The 21,960-nt window shown below is 48.4% G+C and overlaps 1 protein-coding gene across 4 annotated transcripts in view; it reads right to left on the bottom strand.

Annotated features, from left to right (window-relative positions):
• The window catches only part of RBM39 (RNA binding motif protein 39), a 146,552-nt gene extending 125,798 nt beyond the window's left edge, over positions 1 to 20,754 (bottom strand). For 3 of the 4 annotated variants that reach the window (XM_063960157.1, XM_063960159.1, XM_063960158.1), the window contains exon 1: positions 7,232 to 7,326. In XM_063960157.1, the coding sequence (XP_063816227.1) occupies positions 7,232 to 7,311 (80 nt within the window). In that variant the 5' untranslated portion in view covers positions 7,312 to 7,326. Of the gene's footprint in view, positions 1 to 7,231; positions 7,327 to 20,362; positions 20,433 to 20,590 lie in introns of those variants that run through there. The other variant, XM_063960163.1, reaches the window with a different exon arrangement.
• Between the last annotated feature and the right edge of the window lie 1,206 nt (positions 20,755 to 21,960).

The following is a 21,960-nucleotide window of genomic DNA, read 5'->3' as shown; positions in this document are numbered from 1 at the left end:
TGCCGAATCTGCGGCCCTCTAGAAGATGAGCACTCTGCAACCACCACAGGAGGGACACCCTTGTTCTTGGTGACAGGGTTATCCGCTGATGCATCTGAAGATGCGACCCGGACCATTTGTCCAGCAGGTCCCACTGGAAAGTACTTGCGTGGAATCTGCCGAATGGGATTGCTTCATAGGAAGCCACCATTTTACCCAGAACCCTTGTGCATTGATGCACTGAGACTTGGCTCGGTTTTAGGAGGTTCCTGACTAGCTCGGATAACTCCCTGGCTTTCTCCTCCGGGAGAAACACCTTTTTCTGGACTGTGTCCAGGATCATCCCTAGGAACAGAAGACGAGTCGTCGGAACCAGCTGCGATTTTGGAATATTGAGAATCCAATCGTGCTGCCGCAACACTACCTGAGATAGTGCTACACCGACCTCCAACTGTTCCCTGGATCTTACCCTTATCAGGGAATCGTCCAAGTAAGGGATAACTAAAATTCCCTTCCTTCGAAGGAATATCATCATTTCGGCCATTACCTTGGTAAAGACCCGGGGTGCCGTGGACCATCCATACGGCAGCGTCTGAACGGATAGTGACAGTTCTGTACCATAAACCTGAGGTACCCTTGGTGAGAAGGGTAAATTTGGACATGAAGGTAAGCATCCTTGATGTCCCGAGACATCATGTAGTCCCCTTCTTCCAGGTTCGCAATCACTGCTCTGAGTGACTCAATCTTGAATTTGAACCTCTGTAAGTGTTCAAAGATTTTAGATTTAGAATCGGTCTCACCGAGCCGTCCGGCTTCGGTACCACAACAGTGTGGAATAATACCCCGTTCCCTGTTGCAGGAGGGGTACCTTGATTATCACCTGCTGGGAATACAGCTTGTGAATGGCTTCCAAAACTGTCTCCCTGTCAGAAGGAGACATCGGTAAAGCCGACTTCAGGAAACGGCGAGGGGGAGACGTCTCGAATTCCAATTTGTACCCCTGAGATATCACCTGAAGGATCCAGGGGTCTACTTGCGAGTGAGCCCACTGCGCGCTGAAATTCATTGAGATGGGCCCCCCCACCGTGCCTGATTCTGCTTGTAAAGCCCCAGCGTCATACTGAGGGCTTGGCAGAGGCGGGAGAGGGTTTCTGTTCCTGGGAACTGGCTGATTTCTGCAGCCTTTTTCCTCTCCCTCTGTCACGGGGCAGAAATGAGGAACCTTTTGCCCGCTTGTCCACAAAAAGACTGCGCCTGATAATACGGCGTCTTCTCATGTTGAGAGGCGACCTGGGGTACAAACGTGGATTTCCCAGCTGTTGCCGTGGCCACCAGGTCTGAAAGACCGACCCCAAATAACTCCTCCCCTTAATAAGGCAATACTTCCAAATGCCGTTTGAAATCCGCATCACCTGACCACTGTCGTGTCCATAACCCTCTACTGGTAGAAATGGACAACGCACTTAGACTTGACGCCAGTCGGCAAATATTCCGCTGTGCATCACGCATATATAGAAATGCATCTTTTAAATGCTCTATAGGCAAAAATATACTGTCCCTATCTAGGGTATCAATATTTTCAGTCAGGGAATCCGACCACGCCAACCCAGCACTGCACATCCAGGCTGAGGCGATTGCTGGTCGCAGTATAACACCAGTATGTGTGTAAATACATTTTAGGATACCCTCCTGCTTTCTATCAGCAGGATCCTTAAGGGCGGCCATCTCAGGAGAGGGTAGAGCCCTTACAAGCGTGTGAGCGCTTTATCCACCCTAGGGGGTGTTTCCCAACGCACCCTAACCTCTGGCGGGAAAGGATATAATGCCAATAACATTTTAGAAATTATCAGTTGTTATCGGGGGAAACCCACGCATCATCACACACCTCATTTAATTTCTCAGATTCAGGAAAACTACAGGTAGTTTTTCCTCACCGAACATAATACCCCTTTTTGGTGGTACTCGTATTATCAGAAATGTGTAAAACATTTTATTGCCTCAATCATGTAACGTGTGGCCCTACTGGAAGTCACATTTGTCTCTTCACCGTCGACACTGGAGTCAGTATCCGTGTCGGCGTCTATATCTGCCATCTGAGGTAACGGGCGCTTTAGAGCCCCTGACGGCCTATGAGACATCTGGACAGGCACAAGCTGAGTAGCCGGCTGTCTCATGTCAACCACTGTCTTTTATACAGAGCTGACACTGTCACGTAATTCCTTCCAACAGTTCATCCACTCAGGTGTCGACCCCCTAGGGGGTGACATCACTATTACAGGCAATCTGCTCCGTCTCCACATCATTTTTCTCCTCATACATGTCGACACAAACGTACCGACATACAGCACACACACAGGGAATGCTCTGATAGAGGACAGGACCCCACTAGCCCTTTGGGGAGACAGAGGGAGAGTTTGCCAGCACACACCAGAGCGCTAGCTATATATATCTATATATATCTATATCTATATATATAACCTTAAATAAGTGTTTTTCCCCTTATAGCTGCTGTATCTTTAATACTGCGCGTAATTAGTGCCCCCCCTCTCTTTTTTAACCCTGTCTGTAGTGTAGTGACTGCAGGGGAGAGCCAGGGAGCTTCCCTCCAACGGAGCTGTGAGGGAAAATGGCGCCAGTGTGCTGAGGAGATAAGGCCGCCGATAAGGGGGCGGAGCCTATCTCCCGTTTTTCTATGTATTCTGGCAGGGGTTAAATGCATCCATATAGCCCAGGAGCTATATGTGATGTATTTTTTGCCATCTAAGGTATTTTTATTGCGTCTCAGGGCGCCCACCCCCCCCCCCCCCCCCCCAGCACCCTCAGTGACCGGAGTGTGAAGTGTGCTGAGAGCAATGGCGCACAGCTGCGGTGCTGTGCGCTACCTTATTGAAGACAGGACGTCTTCTGCCGCCGATTTTCCGGACCTCTTCTGCTCTTCTGGCTCTGTAAGGTGGACGGCGGCGCGGCTCTGGGACCCATCCATGGCTGGGCCTGTGATCGTCCCTCTGGAGCTAATGTCCAGTAGCCTAAGAAGCCCAATCCACTCTGCACGCAGGTGAGTTCGCTTCTTCTCCCCTTAGTCCCTCGATGCAGTGAGCCTGTTGCCAGCAGGACTCACTGAAAATAAAAAACCTAATTTAAACTTTTACTCTAAGCAGCTCAGGAGAGCCACCTAGATTGCACCCTTCTCGTTCGGGCACAAAAATCTAACTGAGGCTTGGAGGAGGGTCATGGGGGGAGGAGCCAGTGCACACCAGCTAGTCCTAAAGCTTTTACTTTTGTGCCCAGTCTCCTGCGGAGCCGCTATTCCCCATGGTCCTTTCGGAGTTCCCAGCATCCACTAGGACGTCAGAGAAATAAAGAATTGAATAGCGTCCCCTAATCGCTTCTTCACTTTAGACAGGAAATTGGGCGCACATAATCAATTGAACGCCCCCCCCCCCCCCCCCCAATATATTAACTAAGTTTAGATTTTTACACACCAGACATAGGGGTATATGCAATTGCCGGCGAATCGCAGCAATTTTTCGCCCGTTTTTTAATTCGACACAATTCGACTGTCGAATTCCGGCAAGTGGGTGCCGGAATTCAACATATTCAATAAAAAACGGATTCGACAGCCCCGCTGTCGAAAAACGTCCGATTTGACGGATTTTGATTAGACTTTTAAAAATGTTAAAAAAAACGGGAAAAACCACACAAAAAAATTGCGTGGGGTCCCCCCTCCTAAGCATAACCAGCCTCGGGCTCTACGAGCCGGTCCTGGTTCTAAAAATCCGGGGGGGGGGGGGGGGGGGGGGAAACCAGCACCGGGCTCTGCGCCTGGTGCAAAAAATACGGGGGACAAAAACCGTAGGGGTCCCCCGTATTTTTTACACCAGCATCGGGCTCCACTAGCTGGACAGATAATGCCACAGCCGGGGGGTCACTTTTATACAGCGCCCTGCGGCCGTGGCATTAAATATCAAACTAGTCACCCCTGGCCGGGGTACCCTGGGGGAGTGGGGACCCCTTCAATCAAGGGGTCCCCCTCCCAGCCACCCAAAGGCCAGGGGTGAAGCCCGAGGCTGTGTCCCCCCCCCCCCATCCAAGGGCTGCGGATGGGGAGCTGATAGCCTTTAGTAAAATGATAGAATATAGTTTTTCCAGAAGAACTACAAGTCCCAGCAAGCCTCCCCCGCAAGCTGGTACTTGGAGAACCACAAGTACCAGCATGCGGGTGGAAAAACGGGCCCGCTTGTACCTGTAGTTCTACTGGAAAAAAAATACCCAAATAAAAACAGGAGACACACACCGTGAAAGTATAAGTTTATTTCATACATGCCGACACATACATACTTACCTATGTTGACCCGCCGACTGCCACGCCCCCCTCGTCACTGAAGAATCCGGGGTACCTGTGAATAAAATTATACTCACCTGATCCAGTGTCCGGATCTTTTAAAATAATCCTCGTACTTGGCAAAACAACAAAACGGCAACCCGAACTGAAAGGGGTCCCATGTTTACACATGGGACCCCTTTCCACGAATACCGGGACCCCACGTGACTCCTGTCACAGAGGGTCCCTTCAGCCAATCAGCGAGTGCAATGTCGTGGCACTCTGCTGATTGGCTATGCGCGTCTGAGCTGTCAGACAGCGCATCGCAAAACCTTACCATTATATTCAATGGTGGAAACTTTGCGGTCAGGTCACCCGCGGTCAGCGGCTGACCGCGGGTAACCCCACCGCTGACCGCAAAGTTCCCACCATTGAAACTAATGGAGGGAGCTGTGCGATGCGCTGTCTGCCAGCAGACGCGCATACAGCCAATCAGGAGAGTGCCACGAAGTGGCGCTTCCTGATTGGCTGAAGAGACCTTTCTGTGACAGCAGTCACGGTGGGGGGCTCTGCATTCGGGGAAAGGGGTCCCATGTGTAAACATGGGATTGCTTTCAGTCCGCCTGGTCCGGGTGTTAATTTTTTTTTTTTTTGCCAAGTACGTGGATTATAATAAAAGACCACAGGACACTGGATCAGGTGAGTATAATTTTATTTTCAGGTACACCGTGGATTCTACTTGGACAACTGGACAGAGGTCGGCGTGTGAACATAGGTAAGTATGTGTGTGTCGACATGTGTGAAATAAAGTTTTACTCTCACGGTGTGCGTGTCCTGTTTTTATTTGGTTATTTTTTTCCCAGTAGAACTACAGGTACCAGCGGGCCCGTTTTTCTTCCGCATGCTGGTACTTGTGGATCTCCAAGTACCAGCTTGCGGTGGAGGCTTGCTGGGACTTGTAGTACTACTGGAAAAAAACAATATTCTTTCAATTTTCACAAGGCTATCAGCCCCCCATCCGCAGCCCTTGGATGGGGGAAGGGGGGGAACGACGACACAGCCTCGGGCTTCACCCCTGGCCCGTTGGTGGCTGGGGGGGGGGGGGGGGGGGGGGGGGGGACACGACCCCTTGATTGAAGGGGTCCCCACTCCCCCAGGGTACCCCGGCCAGGGGTGACTAGTTTGATATTTAATGCCACGGCCGCAGGGCGCTGTATAAAAGTGACCCCCGGCTGTGGCATTATCAGTCCAGCTAGTGGAGCCCGATGCTGGTGTAAAAAATACGGGTGACCCCTACGCTACGCTTTTTGTCCCCCGTATTTTTTGCACCAGCACCAGGCGCAGAGCCCGGTGCTGGTTTTAAAAATACGGGGGATCCCATGTCAGTTTTTCCCCCGGATTTTTAGAACCAGGACCGGCTCGAAGAGCCAGAGACTGGTTATGCTTAGGACGGGGGACCCCACGCATTTTTAATTCCTGATTTTTACCATTCCATTTAAAAAAAAATATTTTTAAAAATATATAAATAATACTTGTGCCTACAAAATAGACAAACCAAGTACCTAATCCCTTCTAATATAAATAGATATGCTATTACAGGTTGAGTATCCCATATCCAAATATTCCAAAATACGGAATATTCCAAAATACGGAATTTTTTGAGTGAGTGAGATAGTGAAACATTTATTTTCTGATGTCTCAATGTACTCAAACATTGTTTAATACACAATTAAAAATATTGTATTAAATGACTTTCAGGCTGTGTGTAAGGTGTATATGACACAAATGAATTGTGTGAATGTACACACTGTTTAATGCACAAAGTTATTAAAAATAACTAAAATTACCTTCAGGCTGTGTGTATAATGTGTATATGAAACATAAATGCATTCTGTGCTTAGACTTGGGTCCCATCACCATGATCTCTCATTATGGTATGCAATTATTCCAAAATACGGAAAAATCCGATATCCAAAATACTTCTGGTCCCAAGCATTTTGGATAAGGGATACTCAACGTGTACCAATAAAAAAAAAAAAAACTAAAAAAAAAATGTTTATAAAATTTTTTATTAGATTCCCCCAGCAAAGTGTGGCGGATTGAAAAGGACGAATTTACTGTCTAAAAGCACTGTTGTCGAATTTACAACCTTCAATTGAATATACTTTTGTCGAATTGCCGCATTTGTACTATTGTCGAAATGTCGAATTTGACAAATGTCGAATTTTGAAAGTCCGTTTTTTTTTGACGAAAAGAACTGAATTGCATTGTCGAAATTTTTTTTTGTCGAAAATGTCCCGTTTTTCGACATTTTCAGGAATTCGACCGCAATTGCATATACCCCATATACTCTCTTTCTCGGTGGTACAGTGTTTTATGTATGTTTTTTTTTGTTCTTCAGGACACTTCATGTATGCCGCTACATGTAATTATTATCATCCGACACCCTTGGTTCCAGAACTGTGCGGATTATCGGTGGTACATACAGCAGCATCTTGACGGCCCCTCCCACCCAAACTGCCTAATCTTAAACCTCCCGCAGCCTAACTCACCCACACAGCACCTAAACCTCCTGCAGCCTGACTGAGCCCAACCGCAGCTTAATTCACACCTGCGCCTGATATGTCCGGATTAAAAGAGGTGGCGGACTATCAGGTGCCAGATAATCGATGTTGTACCTGTATTTGCAAAGGAAAGGATCTATAGCGCCTTATAAATCTGTTTAAAAAAAAAAAAAAAAAAAAAAACTACTGGCTATTCGACCAAAATAATATAACAATTAAGGACATCTCAAATTAGCCACTTCAAAATTAATATATAACATCAGTAACATTCTTTTCACTCTACAAGATCTAACAAATTCTAACTTTGCCATCTTTAAACTGCACTACGACCAAACAAAGATTTTCTACGGTGCCCCTTTGCCCCTACCCTCCAAGAGTAGTTCTACATGTAGACCATTTTCCTAGTGAACTACCAAGTTTGTAAAACATAAAAGGCACACTGGTCATCCACTTTTAAATGGCAGCCGAGGGAAGAACAATCACAAGCTCAATCAGCTGTAGCCACCGGTCTCCAATTAGTTGACACCTTAGGAAAAATATTTTTGGTTGTTAGTATAACATTTTGAACAAAATTAGGATTCAGACATCCTTTTTTGGTCTATCAAATATAACAAGAAAAATGTGAAAAGTTAACCGCATGATTCAGTGACTATCAGGGTTCTTACAGAAATTGCTACAGGTATTTTACAGTACCCTCTTGCAGGAAGGAAAGCATGACTACAGTACATATTGCGTGTTGCAAACACTACCGTTTCACGACAACTTTTTTGATTACACTATAGCTACCGTATTCCTTTCTGTAGTGACTGGTCATTGTTTCAAGCCCATATTGTAATATAAGATGAATCATCAATAATTTAAGACTACCGTGAAACCGGCAAACATTCAATGTGATCATGCTAAATCCAACAAAAGTCGGATTAAGGTGGGGGGAGAGCGTAAAATGGGAAAAAAAAAAAAAAAGTTCCATACAAGAATTTATATAGTTACTTGCTGCAGGTGCACCAAAGTGGAAATTTCCACTAAAACACCACCCCCCGCATTTAAAAATGTATAAAATAAGAATTTACTTACCGATAATTCTATTTCTCGGAGTCCGTAGTGGATGCTGGGGTTCCTGAAAGGACCATGGGGAATAGCGGCTCCGCAGGAGACAGGGCACAAAAAGTAAAGCTTTAGGATCAGGTGGTGTGCACTGGCTCCTCCCCCTATGACCCTCCTCCAAGCCTCAGTTAGGATACTGTGCCCGGACGAGCGTACACAATAAGGAAGGATTTTGAATCCCGGGTAAGACTCATACCAGCCACACCAATCACACTGTACAACCTGTGATCTGAACCCAGTTAACAGTATGATAACAGCGGAGCCTCTGAAAAGATGGCTCACAACAATAATAACCCGATTTTTGTAACTATGTACAAGTATTGCAGATAATCCGCACTTGGGATGGGCGCCCAGCATCCACTACGGACTCCGAGAAATAGAATTATCGGTAAGTAAATTCTTATTTTCTCTATCGTCCTAGTGGATGCTGGGGTTCCTGAAAGGACCATGGGGATAATACCAAAGCTCCCAAACGGGCGGGAGAGTGCGGATGACTCTGCAGCACCGAATGAGAGAACTCCAGGTCCTCCTTAGCCAGGGTATCAAATTTGTAGGATTTTACCAACGTGTTTGCCCCTGACTAAATAGCCGCTCGGCAAAGTTGTAAAGCCGAGACCCCTCGGGCAGCCGCCCAAGATAAGCCCACCTTCCTTGTGGAATGGGCATTTGCATATTTTGGCTGTGGCAGGCCTGCCACAGAATGTGCAAGCTGAATTGTATTGCACATCCAACTAGCAATAGTCTGCTTAGAAGCAAGAGCACCCAGTTTGTTGGGTGCATACAGGATAACAGCAAGTCAGTTTTCCTGACTCCAGCCGTCCTGGAACCTATATTTACAGGGCCCTGACAACATCTAGCAACCTGGAGTCCTCCAAGTCCCTAGTAGGCGCAAGGCACCAAAATAAGCTGGTTCAGGTGAAACACTGACACCACCTTAGGGAGAGAACTGGGGACGAGTCCGCAGCTCTGCCCTGTCCAAATGGACAACCAGATATGGGCTTTTTTGAGAGAAAAAACCACCAATTTGACACTCGCCTGGTCCAGGCCAGGGCCAAGAGCATGGTCACTTTTCATGTGAGATGCTTCAAATCCACAGATTTGACTGGTTTTAAACCAATGTGATTTGAGGAATCCCAGAACTACGTTGAGATCCCACAGTGCCACTGGAGGCACAAAAGGGGGTTGTATATGCAATACTCCCTTGACAAACTTCTGGACTTCAGGAACTGAAGCCACTTCTTTCTGGAAGAAAATCGACAGGGCCGAAATTTGAACCTTAATGGACCCCAATTTGAGGCCCATAGACACTCCTGTTTCCAGGAAATGCAGGAATCGACCGAGTTGAAATTTCTTCGTGGGGCCTTTCTGGCCTCACACCACGCAACATATTTTTGCCACATGTGGTGATAATGTTGTGCGGTCACCTCCTTTCTGGCTTTGACCAGGGTAGGAATGACCTCTTCCGGAATGCCTTTTTCCCTTAGGATCCGGCGTTCCACCGCCATGCCGTCAAACGCAGCTGCGGTAAGTCTTGGAACAGACATGGTACTTGCTGAAACAAGTCCCTTCTTAGCGGCAGAGGCCATAAGTCCTCTGTGAGCATCTCTTGAAGTTCCGGGTACCAAGTCCTTCTTGGCCAGTCCGGAGCCATGAGTATAGTTCTTACTCCTCTACGTCTTATAAGTCTCAGTACCTTAGGTATGAGAAGCAGAGGATGGAACACATACACCGACTGGTACATCCATGGTGTTACCAGAACGTCCACAGCTATTGCCTGAGGGTCTCTTAACCTGGCGCAATACCTGTCCCGTTTTTTGTTCAGACGGGACGCCATCATGTCCACCTTTGGTATTTCCCAACGGTTTACAATCATGTGGAAAACTTCCCGATGAAGTTTCCATTCTGCCGGGTGGAGGTCGTGCCTGCTGAGGAAGTCTGCTTCCCAGTTTCCATTCCCGGAATGAAACACTGCTGACAGTGCTATCACATGATTTTCCGCCCAGCGAGAAGTCCTTGCAGTTTTTGCCATTGCCCTCCTGCTTCTTGTGCCGCCCTGTCTATTTACGTGGGCGACTGCCGTGATGTTTTTCCCACTGGATCAATACCGGCTGACCTTGAAGCAGAGGTCTTGCTAAGCTTAGAGTATTATAAATTTACCCTTAGCTCCAGTATATTTATGTGGAGAAAAGTCTCCAGACTTGATCACACTCCCTGGAAATTTTTTCCTTGTGTGACTGCTCCCCAGCCTCTCGGGCTGGCCTCCGTGGTCACCAGCATCCAATCCTGAATGCCGAATCTGCGGCCCTCTAGAAGATGAGCACTCTGTAACCACCACAGGAGAGACACCCTTGTCCTTGGATATAGGGTTATCCGCTGATGCATCTGAAGATGCGATCCGGACCATTTGTCCAGCAGATCCCACTGAAAAATTCTTGCGTGAAATCTGCCGAATGGAATTGCTTCGTAGGAAGTCACCATCTTTACCAGGACCCTTGTGCAATGATGCACTGATTTTAGGAGGTTCCTGACTAGCTCGGATAACTCCCTGGCTTTCTCTTCCGGGAGAAACACCTTTTTCTGGACTGTGTCCAGAATCATCCCTAGGCACAGCAGACTTGTCGTCGGGATCAGCTGCGATTTTGGAATATTTAGAATCCACCCGTGCTGTTGTAGCAGTATCCGAGATAGTGCTACTCCGACCTCCAACTGTTCCCTGGACTTTGCCCTTATCAGGAGATCGTCCAAGTAAGGGATAATTAAGACGCCTTTTCTTCGAAGAAGAATCATCATTTCGGCCATTACCTTGGTAAAGACCCGGGGTGCCGTGGACAATCCAAACGGCAGCGTCTGAAACTGATAGTGACAGTTCTGTACCACGAACCTGAGGTACCCTTAGTGAGAAGGGCAAATTTTGGACATGGAGGTAAGCATCCCTGATGTCTCGGGACACTATATAGTCCCCTTCTTCCTGGTTCGTTATCACTGCTCTGAGTGACTCCATCTTGATTTGAACCTTTGTAAGTGTTCAAATTTTTTTAGATTTAGAATAGGTCTCACCTAGCCTTCTGGCTTCAGTACCACAATATAATGTGGAATAATACCCCTTTTCTTGTTGTAGGAGGGGTAATTTGATTATCACCTGCTGGGAATACAGCTTGTGAATTGTTTCCCATACTGCCTCCTTGTCGGAGGGAGACCTTGGTAAACCAGACTTCAGGAGCCTGCGAAGGGGAAACGTCTCGACATTCCAATCTGTACCCCTGGGATACTACATGTAGGATCCAGGGGTCCTGTACGGTCCCAGCGTCATGCTGAGAGCTTGGCAGAAGCGGTGGAACGCTTCTGTTCCTGGGAATGGGCTGCCTGCTGCAGTCTTCTTCCCTTTTCTCTATCCCTGGGCAGATATGACTCTTATAGGGACGAAAGGACTGAGGCTGAAAAGACGGTGTCTTTTTCTGCAGAGATGTGACTTAGGGTAAAAACGGTGGATTTTCCAGCAGTTGCCGTGGCCACCAGGTCCGATGGACCGACCCCAAATAACTCCTCTTCCTTTATACGGCAATACACCTTTGTGCCGTTTGGAATCTGCATCACCTGACCACTGTCGTGTCCATAAACATCTTCTGGCAGATATGGACATCGCACTTACTCTTGATGCCAGAGTGCAAATATCCCTCTGTGCATCTCGCATATATAGAAAATGCATCCTTTAAATGCTCTATAGTCAATAAAATACTGTCCCTGTCAAGGGTATCAATATTTTTAGTCAGGGAATCCGACCAAGCCACCCCAGCTCTGCACATCCAGGCTGAGGCGATCGCTGGTCGCAGTATAACACCAGTATGTGTGTATATACTTTTTATGATATTTTCCAGCCTCCTGTCAGCTGGCTCCTTGAGGACGGCCCTATCTATAGACGGTACCGCCACTTGTTTTGATAAGCGTGTGAGCGCCTTATCCACCCTAAGGGGTGTTTCCCAACGCGCCCTAACTTCTGGCGGGAAAGGGTATACCGCCCATAATTTTCTATCGGGGGGAACCCACGCATCATCACACACTTCATTTAATTTATCTGATTCAGGAAAAACTACGGTAGTTTTTTCACATCCCACATAATACCCTCTTTTGTGGTACTTGTAGTATCAGAAATATGTAACACCTCCTTCATTGCCCTTAACGTGTGGCCCTAATAAGGAATACGTTTGTTTATTCACCGTCGACACTGGATTCAGTGTCCGTGTCTGTGTCGACCGACTAAAGTAAACGGGCGTTTTAAAACCCCTGACGGTGTTTCTGAGACGTCTGGACCGGTACTAATTGTTTGTCGGCCGTCTCATGTCGTCAACCGACCTTGCAGCGTGTTGACATTATCACGTAATTCCCTAAATAAGCCATCCATTCCGGTGTCGACTCCCTAGAGAGTGACATCACCATTACAGGCAATTGCTCCGCCTCCTCACCAACATCGTCCTCATACATGTCGACACACACGTACCGACACACAGCACACACACAGGGAATGCTCTGATAGAGGACAGGACCCACTAGCCCTTTGGAGAGACAGAGGGAGAGTTTGCCAGCACACACCAAAAACGCTATAATTATATAGGGACAACCTTATATAAGTGTTTTCCCTTATAGCATCTTTTATATATTTCTAACGCCAAATTAGTGCCCCCCCTCTCTGTTTTAACCCTGTTTCTGTAATGCAGTGCAGGGGAGAGCCTGGGAGCCTTCCCTCCAGCCTTTCTGTGAGGGAAAATGGCGCTGTGTGCTGAGGAGATAGGCCCCGCCCCTTTTTCGGCGGGCTCGTCTCCCGCTCTTTAATGGATTCTGGCAGGGGTTAAATATCTCCATATAGCCCCCGGAGGCTATATGTGAGGTATTTTTAGCCAAAAAAGGATTTCATTTGCCTCCCAGGGCGCCCCCCTCCCAGCGCCCTGCACCCTCAGTGACTGCCGTGTTTAGTGTGCTGAGAGGAAATGGCGCACAGCTGCAGTGCTGTGCGCTACCTTAAGAAGACTGAGGAGTCTTCTGCCGCCGATTCTGGACCTCTTCTCGTTTCAGCATCTGCAAGGGGGCCGGCGGCGAGGCTCCGGTGACCATCCAGGCTGTACCTGTGATCGTCCCTCTGGAGCTAATGTCCAGTAGCCAAAGAAGCCAATCCATCCTGCACGCAGGTGAGTTCACTTCTTCTCCCCTAAGTCCCTCGTTGCAGTGATCCTGTTGCCAGCAGGACTCACTGTAAAATAAAAAACCTAAGCTAAACTTTTCTAAGCAGCTCTTTAGGAGAGCCACCTAGATTGCACCCTTCTCGGCCGGGCACAAAAATCTAACTGAGGCTTGGAGGAGGGTCATAGGGGGAGGAGCCAGTGCACACCACCTGATCCTAAAGCTTTACTTTTTGTGCCCTGTCTCCTGCGGAGCCGCTATTCCCCATGGTCCTTTCAGGAACCCCAGCATCCACTAGGACGATAGAGAAATAAATATATTTAATATAGTAGACATTTAATAAATCAGTATATATAGTGATGTTTTAAATAATAAGATTTTACTTACCGATAAATCTATTTCTCGGAGTCCGTAGTGGATGCTGGGGTTCCTGAAAGGACCATGGGGAATAGCGGCTCCGCAGGAGACAGGGCACAAAAAGTAAAGCTTTTTCCGATCAGGTGGTGTGCACTGGCTCCTCCCCCTATGACCCTCCTCCAGACTCCAGTTAGGTACTGTGCCCGGACGAGCGTACACAATAAGGGAGGATTTTGAATCCCGGGTAAGACTCATACCAGCCACACCAATCACACCGTACAACTTGTGATCTAAACCCAGTTAACAGTATGATAACAGCGGAGCCTCTGAAAGATGGCTTCCTACAACAATAACCCGAATAAGTTAACAATAACTATGTACAATTTATGCAGATAATCCGCACTTGGGATGGGCGCCCAGCATCCACTACGGACTCCGAGAAATAGATTTATCGGTAAGTAAAATCTTATTTTCTCTATCGTCCTAGTGGATGCTGGGGTTCCTGAAAGGACCATGGGGATTATACCAAAGCTCCCAAACGGGCGGGAGAGTGCGGATGACTCTGCAGCACCGAATGAGAGAACTCCAGGTCCTCCTTAGCCAGAGTATCAAATTTGTAAAATTTTACAAACGTGTTCTCCCCTGACCACGTAGCTGCTCGGCAAAGTTGTAATGCCGAGACCCCTCGGGCAGCCGCCCAAGATGAGCCCACCTTCCTTGTGGAGTGGGCCTTTACAGATTTAGGCTGTGGCAGGCCTGCCACAGAATGTGCCAGTTGGATTGTGCTACAGATCCAACGAGCAATCGTCTGCTTAGACGCAGGAGCACCCATCTTGTTGGGTGCATACAATATAAACAACGAGTCAGATTTTCTGACTCCAGCTGTTCTTGCAATATATATTTTTAATGCTCTGACAACGTCCAGTAACTTGGAGTCCTCCAAGTCACTTGTAGCCGCAGGCACTACAATAGGCTGGTTCAGATGAAATGCTGACACCACCTTAGGGAGAAAATGCGGACGAGTCCGCAGTTCTGCCCTGTCCGAATGGAAAATCAGATATGGGCTTTTGTAAGATAAAGCTGCCAATTCTGACACTCTCCTGGCAGAAGCCAGGGCTAGAAGCATGGTCACTTTCCAAGTGAGATATTTCAAATCCACCTTATTTAGTGGTTCAAACCAATGAGATTTTAGAAAATCCAAAACTACATTGAGATCCCACGGTGCCACTGGAGGCACCACAGGAGGCTGTATATGCAGCACTCCCTTCACAAAGGTCTGGACTTCAGGGACTGAAGCCAATTCTTTTTGAAAGAAAATCGACAGGGCCGAAATTTGAACCTTAATAGATCCCAATTTGAGACCCATAGACAATCCTGATTGCAGGAAATGTAGGAATCGACCCAGTTGAAATTCCTCCGTCGGAGCACTCCGATCTTCGCACCACGCAACATATTTTCGCCAAATTCGGTGATAATGTTGCACGGTTACTTCTTTCCTTGCTTTAATCAAAGTAGGAATGACTTCTTCCGGCATGCCTTTTTCCATTAGGATCCGGCGTTCAACCGCCATGCCGTCAAACGCAGCCGCGGTAAGTCTTGAAACAGACAGGGACCCTGCTGAAGCAAGTCCCTCCTTAGAGGTAGAGGCCACGGATCTTCCGTGATCATCTCTTGAAGTTCCGGGTACCAAGTCCTTCTTGGCCAATCCGGAACCACTAGTATCGTTCTTACGCCTCTTTGCCGTATAATTCTCAATACTTTTGGTATGAGAGGCAGAGGAGGAAACACATACACCGACTGGTACACCCAAGGCGTTACCAGCGCGTCCACAGCTATTGCCTGCGGATCTCTTGACCTGGCGCAATACCTGTCCAGTTTTTTGTTGAGGCGAGACGCCATCATGTCCACCATTGGTCTTTCCCAACGGGTTACCAGCATGTGGAAGACTTCTGGATGAAGTCCCCACTCTCCCGGGTGAAGATCGTGTCTGCTGAGGAAGTCTGCTTCCCAGTTGTCCACTCCCGGGATGAACACTGCTGATAGCGCTATCACATGATTCTCTGCCCAGCGAAGAATCCTTGCAGCTTCTGCCATTGCACTCCTGCTTCTTGTGCCGCCCTGTCTGTTCACATGGGCGACTGCCGTGATGTTGTCCGACTGGATCAACACCGGTTTTCCCTGAAGCAGAGGTTCTGCCTGGCTTAGAGCATTGTATATTGCTCTTAGTTCCAGAATGTTTATGTGAAGAGACGTTTCCAGGCTCGTCCATACTCCCTGGAAGTTTCTTCCTTGTGTGACTGCTCCCCAGCCTCTCAGGCTGGCGTCCGTGGTCACCAGGATCCAATCCTGTATGCCGAATCTGCGGCCCTCCAATAGATGAGGACTCTGCAACCACCACAGAAGAGACACCCTTGTCCTTGGAGACAGGGTTATCCGTAGGTGCATCTGAAGATGCGACCCTGACCATTTGTCCAACAGATCCCTTTGGAAAATTCTTGCGTGGAATCTGCCGAATGGAATTGCTTCGTAAGAAGCTACCATTTTTCCCAGGACTCTTGTGCATTGATGTACAGACACCTTTCCTGGTTTTAGGAGGTTCCTGACAAGCTCGGATAACTCCTTGGCTTTTTCCTCCGGGAGAAAAACCTTTTTCTGAACCGTGTCCAGAATCATCCCTAGGAACAGCAGACGAGTTGTCGGCATTAACTGGGATTTTGGAATATTCAGAATCCACCCGTGCTGTTTTAGCACTTCTTGAGACAGTGCTAATCCCATCTCTAGCTGTTCTCTGGACCTCGCCCTTATTAGGAGATCGTCCAAGTATGGGATAATTAATACGCCTTTTCTTCGAAGAAGAATCATCATCTCGGCCATTACCTTTGTAAAGATCCGAGGTGCCGTGGACAATCCGAACGGCAGCGTCTGAAACTGATAGTGACAGTTTTGTACAACGAACCTGAGGTACCCCTGGTGTGAGGGGTAAATTGGAACGTGGAGATACGCATCCTTGATGTCCAAGGATACCATAAAGTCCCCCTCTTCCAGGTTCGCTATCACTGCTCTGAGTGACTCCATTTTGAACTTGAACTTCTTTATGTACAGGTTCAAGGACTTCAGATTTAGAATAGGCCTTACCGAGCCATCCGGCTTCGGTACCACAAAAAGAGTGGAATAATACCCCTTCCCTTGTTGTAGAAGAGGTACCTTGACTATCACCTGCTGAGAGTACAGCTTGTGAATGGCTTCCAAAACCGTCTCCCTTTCGGAGGGGGACGTTGGTAAAGCAGACTTCAGGAAACGGCGAGGTGGATCCGTCTCTAATTCCAACCTGTACCCTTGAGATATTATCTGCAGGATCCAGGGATCTACCTGCGAGTGAGCCCACTGCGCGCTGTAATTTTTGAGACGACCGCCCACCATCCCCGAGTCCGCTTGAGGAGCCCCAGCGTCATGCTGAGGCTTTTGTAGAAGCCGGGGAGGGCTTCTGTTCCTGGGAAGGAGCTGCGTGTTGCTGTCTCTTCCCTCGACCTTTGCCTCGTGGCAGATATGAATAGCCCTTTGCTCTCTTATTTTTAAAGGAACGAAAGGGCTGCGGTTGAAAAGTCGGTGCCTTTTTCTGTGGGGGAGTGACTTGAGGTAGAAAGGTGGATTTCCCGGCTGTAGCCGTGGCCACCAAATCTGATAGACCGACTCCAAATAACTCCTCCCCTTTATACGGCAAAACTTCCATATGCCGTTTTGAATCCGCATCACCTGACCACTGTCGCGTCCATAAAGCTCTTCTGGCCGAAATGGACATAGCACTTACCCGTGATGCCAGTGTGCAGATATCCCTCTGTGCATCACGCATATAAAGAAATGCATCCTTTATTTGTTCTAACGACAGTAAAATATTGTCCCTGTCCAGGGTATCAATATTTTCAATCAGGGACTCTGACCAAACTACCCCAGCACTGCCCATCCAGGCAGTCGCTACAGCTGGTCGTAGTATAACACCTGCATGTGTGTATATACTTTTTTGGATATTTTCCATCCTCCTATCTGATGGATCTTTAAGTGCGGCCGTCTCAGGAGAGGGTAACGCCACTTGTTTAGATAAGCGTGTTAGCGCCTTGTCCACCCTAGGAGGTGTTTCCCAGCGCTCCCTAACCTCTGGCGGGAAAGGGTATAATGCCAATAATTTCTTTGAAATTATCAGTTTTTTATCAGGGGCAACCCACGCTTCATTACACACGTCATTTAGTTCTTCTGATTCAGGAAAAACTATAGGTAGTTTTTTCATACCCCACATAATACCCTGTTTAGTGGTACCTGTAGTATCAGCTAAATGTAACGCCTCCTTCATTGCCAAAATCATATAACGTGTGGCCCTACTGGAAAATACGGTTGATTCGTCACCGTCACCACTGGAGTCATCGCCTGTGTCTGGGTCTGTGTCGACCGACTGAGGCAAAGGGCGTTTCACAGCCCCTGACGGTGTTTGAGTCGCCTGGACAGGCACTAATTGATTGTCCGGCCGCCTCATGTCGTCAAACGACTGCTTTAGCGTGTTGACACTATCCCGTAGTTCCATAAATAAAGGCATCCATTCCGGTGTCGACTCCCTAGGGGGTGACATCCTCATATTTGGCAATTGCTCCGCCTCCACACCAATATCGTCCTCATACATGTCGACACACACGTACCGACACACAGCAGACACACAGGGAATGCTCCTAACGAAGACAGGACCCACTAGCCCTTTGGGGAGACAGAGGGAGAGTTTGCCAGCACACACCAAAAGCGCTATATATATATATCAGGGATAGCCTTATAATAAGTGCTCCCTTATAGCTGCTTTGTTATATCAAATTATCGCCATAAATGTGCCCCCCCCTCTCTGTTTTACCCTGTTTCTGTAGTGCAGTGCAGGGGAGAGACTTGGGAGCCGTCCTGACCAGCGGAACTGTGAGAGGAAATGGCGCCGTGTGCTGAGGAGATAGGCCCCGCCCCTTTTCTGGCGGGCTCGTCTCCCGCTATTTAGAGAAATTAGGCAGGGGTTAAATATCTCCATATAGCCTCTAGGGCTATATGTGAGGTATTTTTAGCCTTTATAGGTAATCATTTTGCCTCCCAGGGCGCCCCCCTCCCAGCGCCCTGCACCCTCAGTGACTGCCGTGTGAAGTGTGCTGAGAGGAAAATGGCGCACAGCTGCAGTGCTGTGCGCTACCTTTTGAAGACTGCAGGAGTCTTCAGCCGCCGATTCTGGACCTCTTCTGTCTTCAGCATCTGCAAGGGGGCCGGCGGCGTGGCTCCGGTGACCATCCAGGCTGTACCCGTGATCGTCCCTCTGGAGCTTGATGTCCAGTAGCCAAGAAGCCAATCCATCCTGCACGCAGGTGAGTTGACTCCTTCTCCCCTCAGTCCCTCGCTGCAGTGATCCTGTTGCCAGCAGGAATCACTAAAATAAAAAACCTAGCTAAACTTTTTCTAAGCAGCTCTTTAGGAGAGCCACCTAGATTGCACCCTTCTCGGCCGGGCACAAAAATCTAACTGGAGTCTGGAGGAGGGTCATAGGGGGAGGAGCCAGTGCACACCACCTGATCAGAAAAAGCTTTACTTTTTGTGCCCTGTCTCCTGCGGAGCCGCTATTCCCCATGGTCCTTTCAGGAACCCCAGCATCCACTAGGACGATAGAGAAACATTCATTCTGCTTAACTTTTGACCACAAAACACATTCAAAATAATTTGATATTAAAACACTTCCTGGAGTAGGCCTAAGAACCAAGCCCTGGCCTATATTGTAGATCAGTATTACTATGCTTATGGAAAGGATCAATAACTATACATGTTACATTCTCTTAAGCTGGGTACACACTAGATATGTCACACGATCCCGCGGATCAGAGAGACATATAGGGTACATCGTCTAGTGTGCACCCATGATATGCGTCCTCACGCAGGTCGCTAGCGATGACATGCTGCAGAACACAACGTCACATGGCTTCCCAGAAAGAGCCGGCATCAGCAAGTGTGTATCCACTTGACGCATGTCAAGTGCCGCCACCCATCGGATTGGTTGGATACACTAGTGCGTACCCAGGTTGAGGAGCATATGCATGCCAATCGAGTACATAAGCACCATGTGTGCCAAACTACATCATGCAAAACATATGCACAGCACACCCTAGCGTCACGCATTACCTATGCAGAGCACGCCATCACATCAAGCATTAAGGGGCAGATTTATTAAGCCTGGTGAAGTGATAAAGTGGAAGGTGATAAAGTACCAGCCAGTCAGCTCCTAACTGTCATTTTTCAAACCCAGCCTCTAACATGGTAGTTAGGATCTGATTGGCTGGGGCTTTATCACCTTCCACTTTATCACTTCACCGAGCTTAATAAATCTGCCCCTAAATCCCTAAAGATTGTAAACTTACAAGCAGGATTTACCCATCTCTATATCTGTCTATTACCCAGTTGTGTGTTATCACTGTACCACTTGTAAAGCACAACCGAATATGCTGTGCTATATAAAACTGTAGCAGTAATAATAATAAACCATCACCTGAAGTGTTACATACACTTAGCGCACCATAACATCACGCATTACATAAATATACTCTGCCATCACGTTACACATCACACGCGCAGAGCACACCATCACACATTGCACACGCAGAGCACATCATGCATTACATAATCGGCTGTGGATGGGGCCTAGGCCTATCAAGGAACAGCCAGTCACGCAGAGGACATACGTGTCCATGCACAGAGTGTGGGGCATATGCCTCTGCCTGAACACGGTTATCTACCGGAGAACAAGGACAGCGAATGAATACATCGCACAGAAAAAACCTCTGCGGCAGCGCGCTGTGTGGCTTACCTGAGGCGCGCCGGTCTGATAGCTGCTAGGCCTCGGCCTTGTTTATGGCGAGAGAGGAATGGCGTTGAATCTACAAAGAGAACAACGCGTCGTTACAGAGCTGGCGCTCAGAGCGTGTGCGCAGGATGGAGGAGACAGAGAGGAGGACAGGAGCGGTGGCGGCGCCCGGCCTGGGATACAACTGGGAACTTTAGGGCGGGAAGATAACGAGGCCGTGTAATGGCAAACCTTCGTCTGCTCGAAATGGCGGCCGCCAGACTTCTCTTACACCCGCACGGGGTTTCCAACGGACTGAGGCAGGGGCAGTGGGTGACGTCGAGGAAAGGGGCGTGCACACACACTGTCGCTCATCTGGATTGCCTTGGTGCAGTCTCGCCTCTCGTCCTTGTTGTGTCCCACACTACCCACCCACAGCAGTGTGGGTGTGGGGGCAGTGCTGCTGCCGTCTTCCTGCACCCGCCGCGCGCACGGTTGTGCAATATTTCTTCTTCACAAATTAATAAACTTTTTTATGTTTAACCCACAGTGGTTGATCGCGGGTAATCTTTGGAAATGTACATTTATTGTAACGTGAATGCAATGGTATCTGGAGGACGAAAGGGGTTTATAAGCATATTTATGCAGAAACCACGGGTATGTGGCAACGTTTGCTCAGTAGCGTTCCAAAGGAGTGTTTTTAGGGCTTATTGGTTTTAGAGTATTTTTATTTCACTGGTAAATTTAAACCCCTTTTCTCTGACGTCCTAGTGGATGCTGGGTACTCCGTAAGGACCATGGGGTATAGACGGTCTCCGCAGGAGACTGGGCACTCTTAAAAGAAAGATTAGGTACTATATCTGGTGTGCACTGGCTCCTCCCTCTATGCCCCTCCTCCAGACCTCAGTTAGTATCTGTGCCCGGCCAGAGCTGGATGCACCCTAGGGGCTCTCCTGAGCTTCCTAGAAAAGAAAGTATTTGTTAGGATTTTTATTTTCAGTGAGATCTGCTGGCAACAGACTCACTGCTACGTGGGACTGAGGGGAGAGAAGCGAACCTACCTGCTTGCAGCTAGCTTGGGCTTCTAAGGCTACTGGACACCGTTAGCTCCAGAGGGATCGAACACAGGCCCAGTCCTCGGTCGTCCGGTCCCGGAGCCGCGCCGCCGTCCCCCTTGCAGAGCCAGAAGAACGAAGAGAAGTTGAAAATCGGCGGCTGAAGACTCCGGTCTTCATTAAGGTAGCGCACAGCACTGCAGCTGTGCGCCGTTGCTCCCCTAGCACACCACACACTCCGGTCACTGATGGGTGCAGGGCGCTGGGGGGGGGGCGCCCTGGGCAGCAATTAGATTACCTTACTTGGCGAAAAGCACATAATACAGTCTGATAAACTGTATATGTGTATTAACCCCCGCCATTAAAGTACATAAAAGGACAGAAGCCCGCCGCTGAGGGGGCCGGGCCTTCTTCCTCAGCACACCGGCGCCATTTTCTCTTCACAGCTCAGCTGGAAGGAAGCTCCCCAGGCTCTCCCCTGCAGTATCCTGGTACACAAAGGGTAAAAAAGAGAGAGGAGGCACATAAATTTAGGCGCAAAACTGTGTATATAAGCTGCTATAGGGG

This window comes from Pseudophryne corroboree, chromosome 3 (genome assembly GCF_028390025.1).
Source record: "Pseudophryne corroboree isolate aPseCor3 chromosome 3, aPseCor3.hap2, whole genome shotgun sequence".
In the NCBI taxonomy this organism is placed as follows: domain Eukaryota; kingdom Metazoa; phylum Chordata; class Amphibia; order Anura; family Myobatrachidae; genus Pseudophryne; species Pseudophryne corroboree.
The sequence above is the reverse complement of the archived record's forward strand: the minus strand, read 5'-3'. Positions and strand labels throughout refer to the sequence as shown.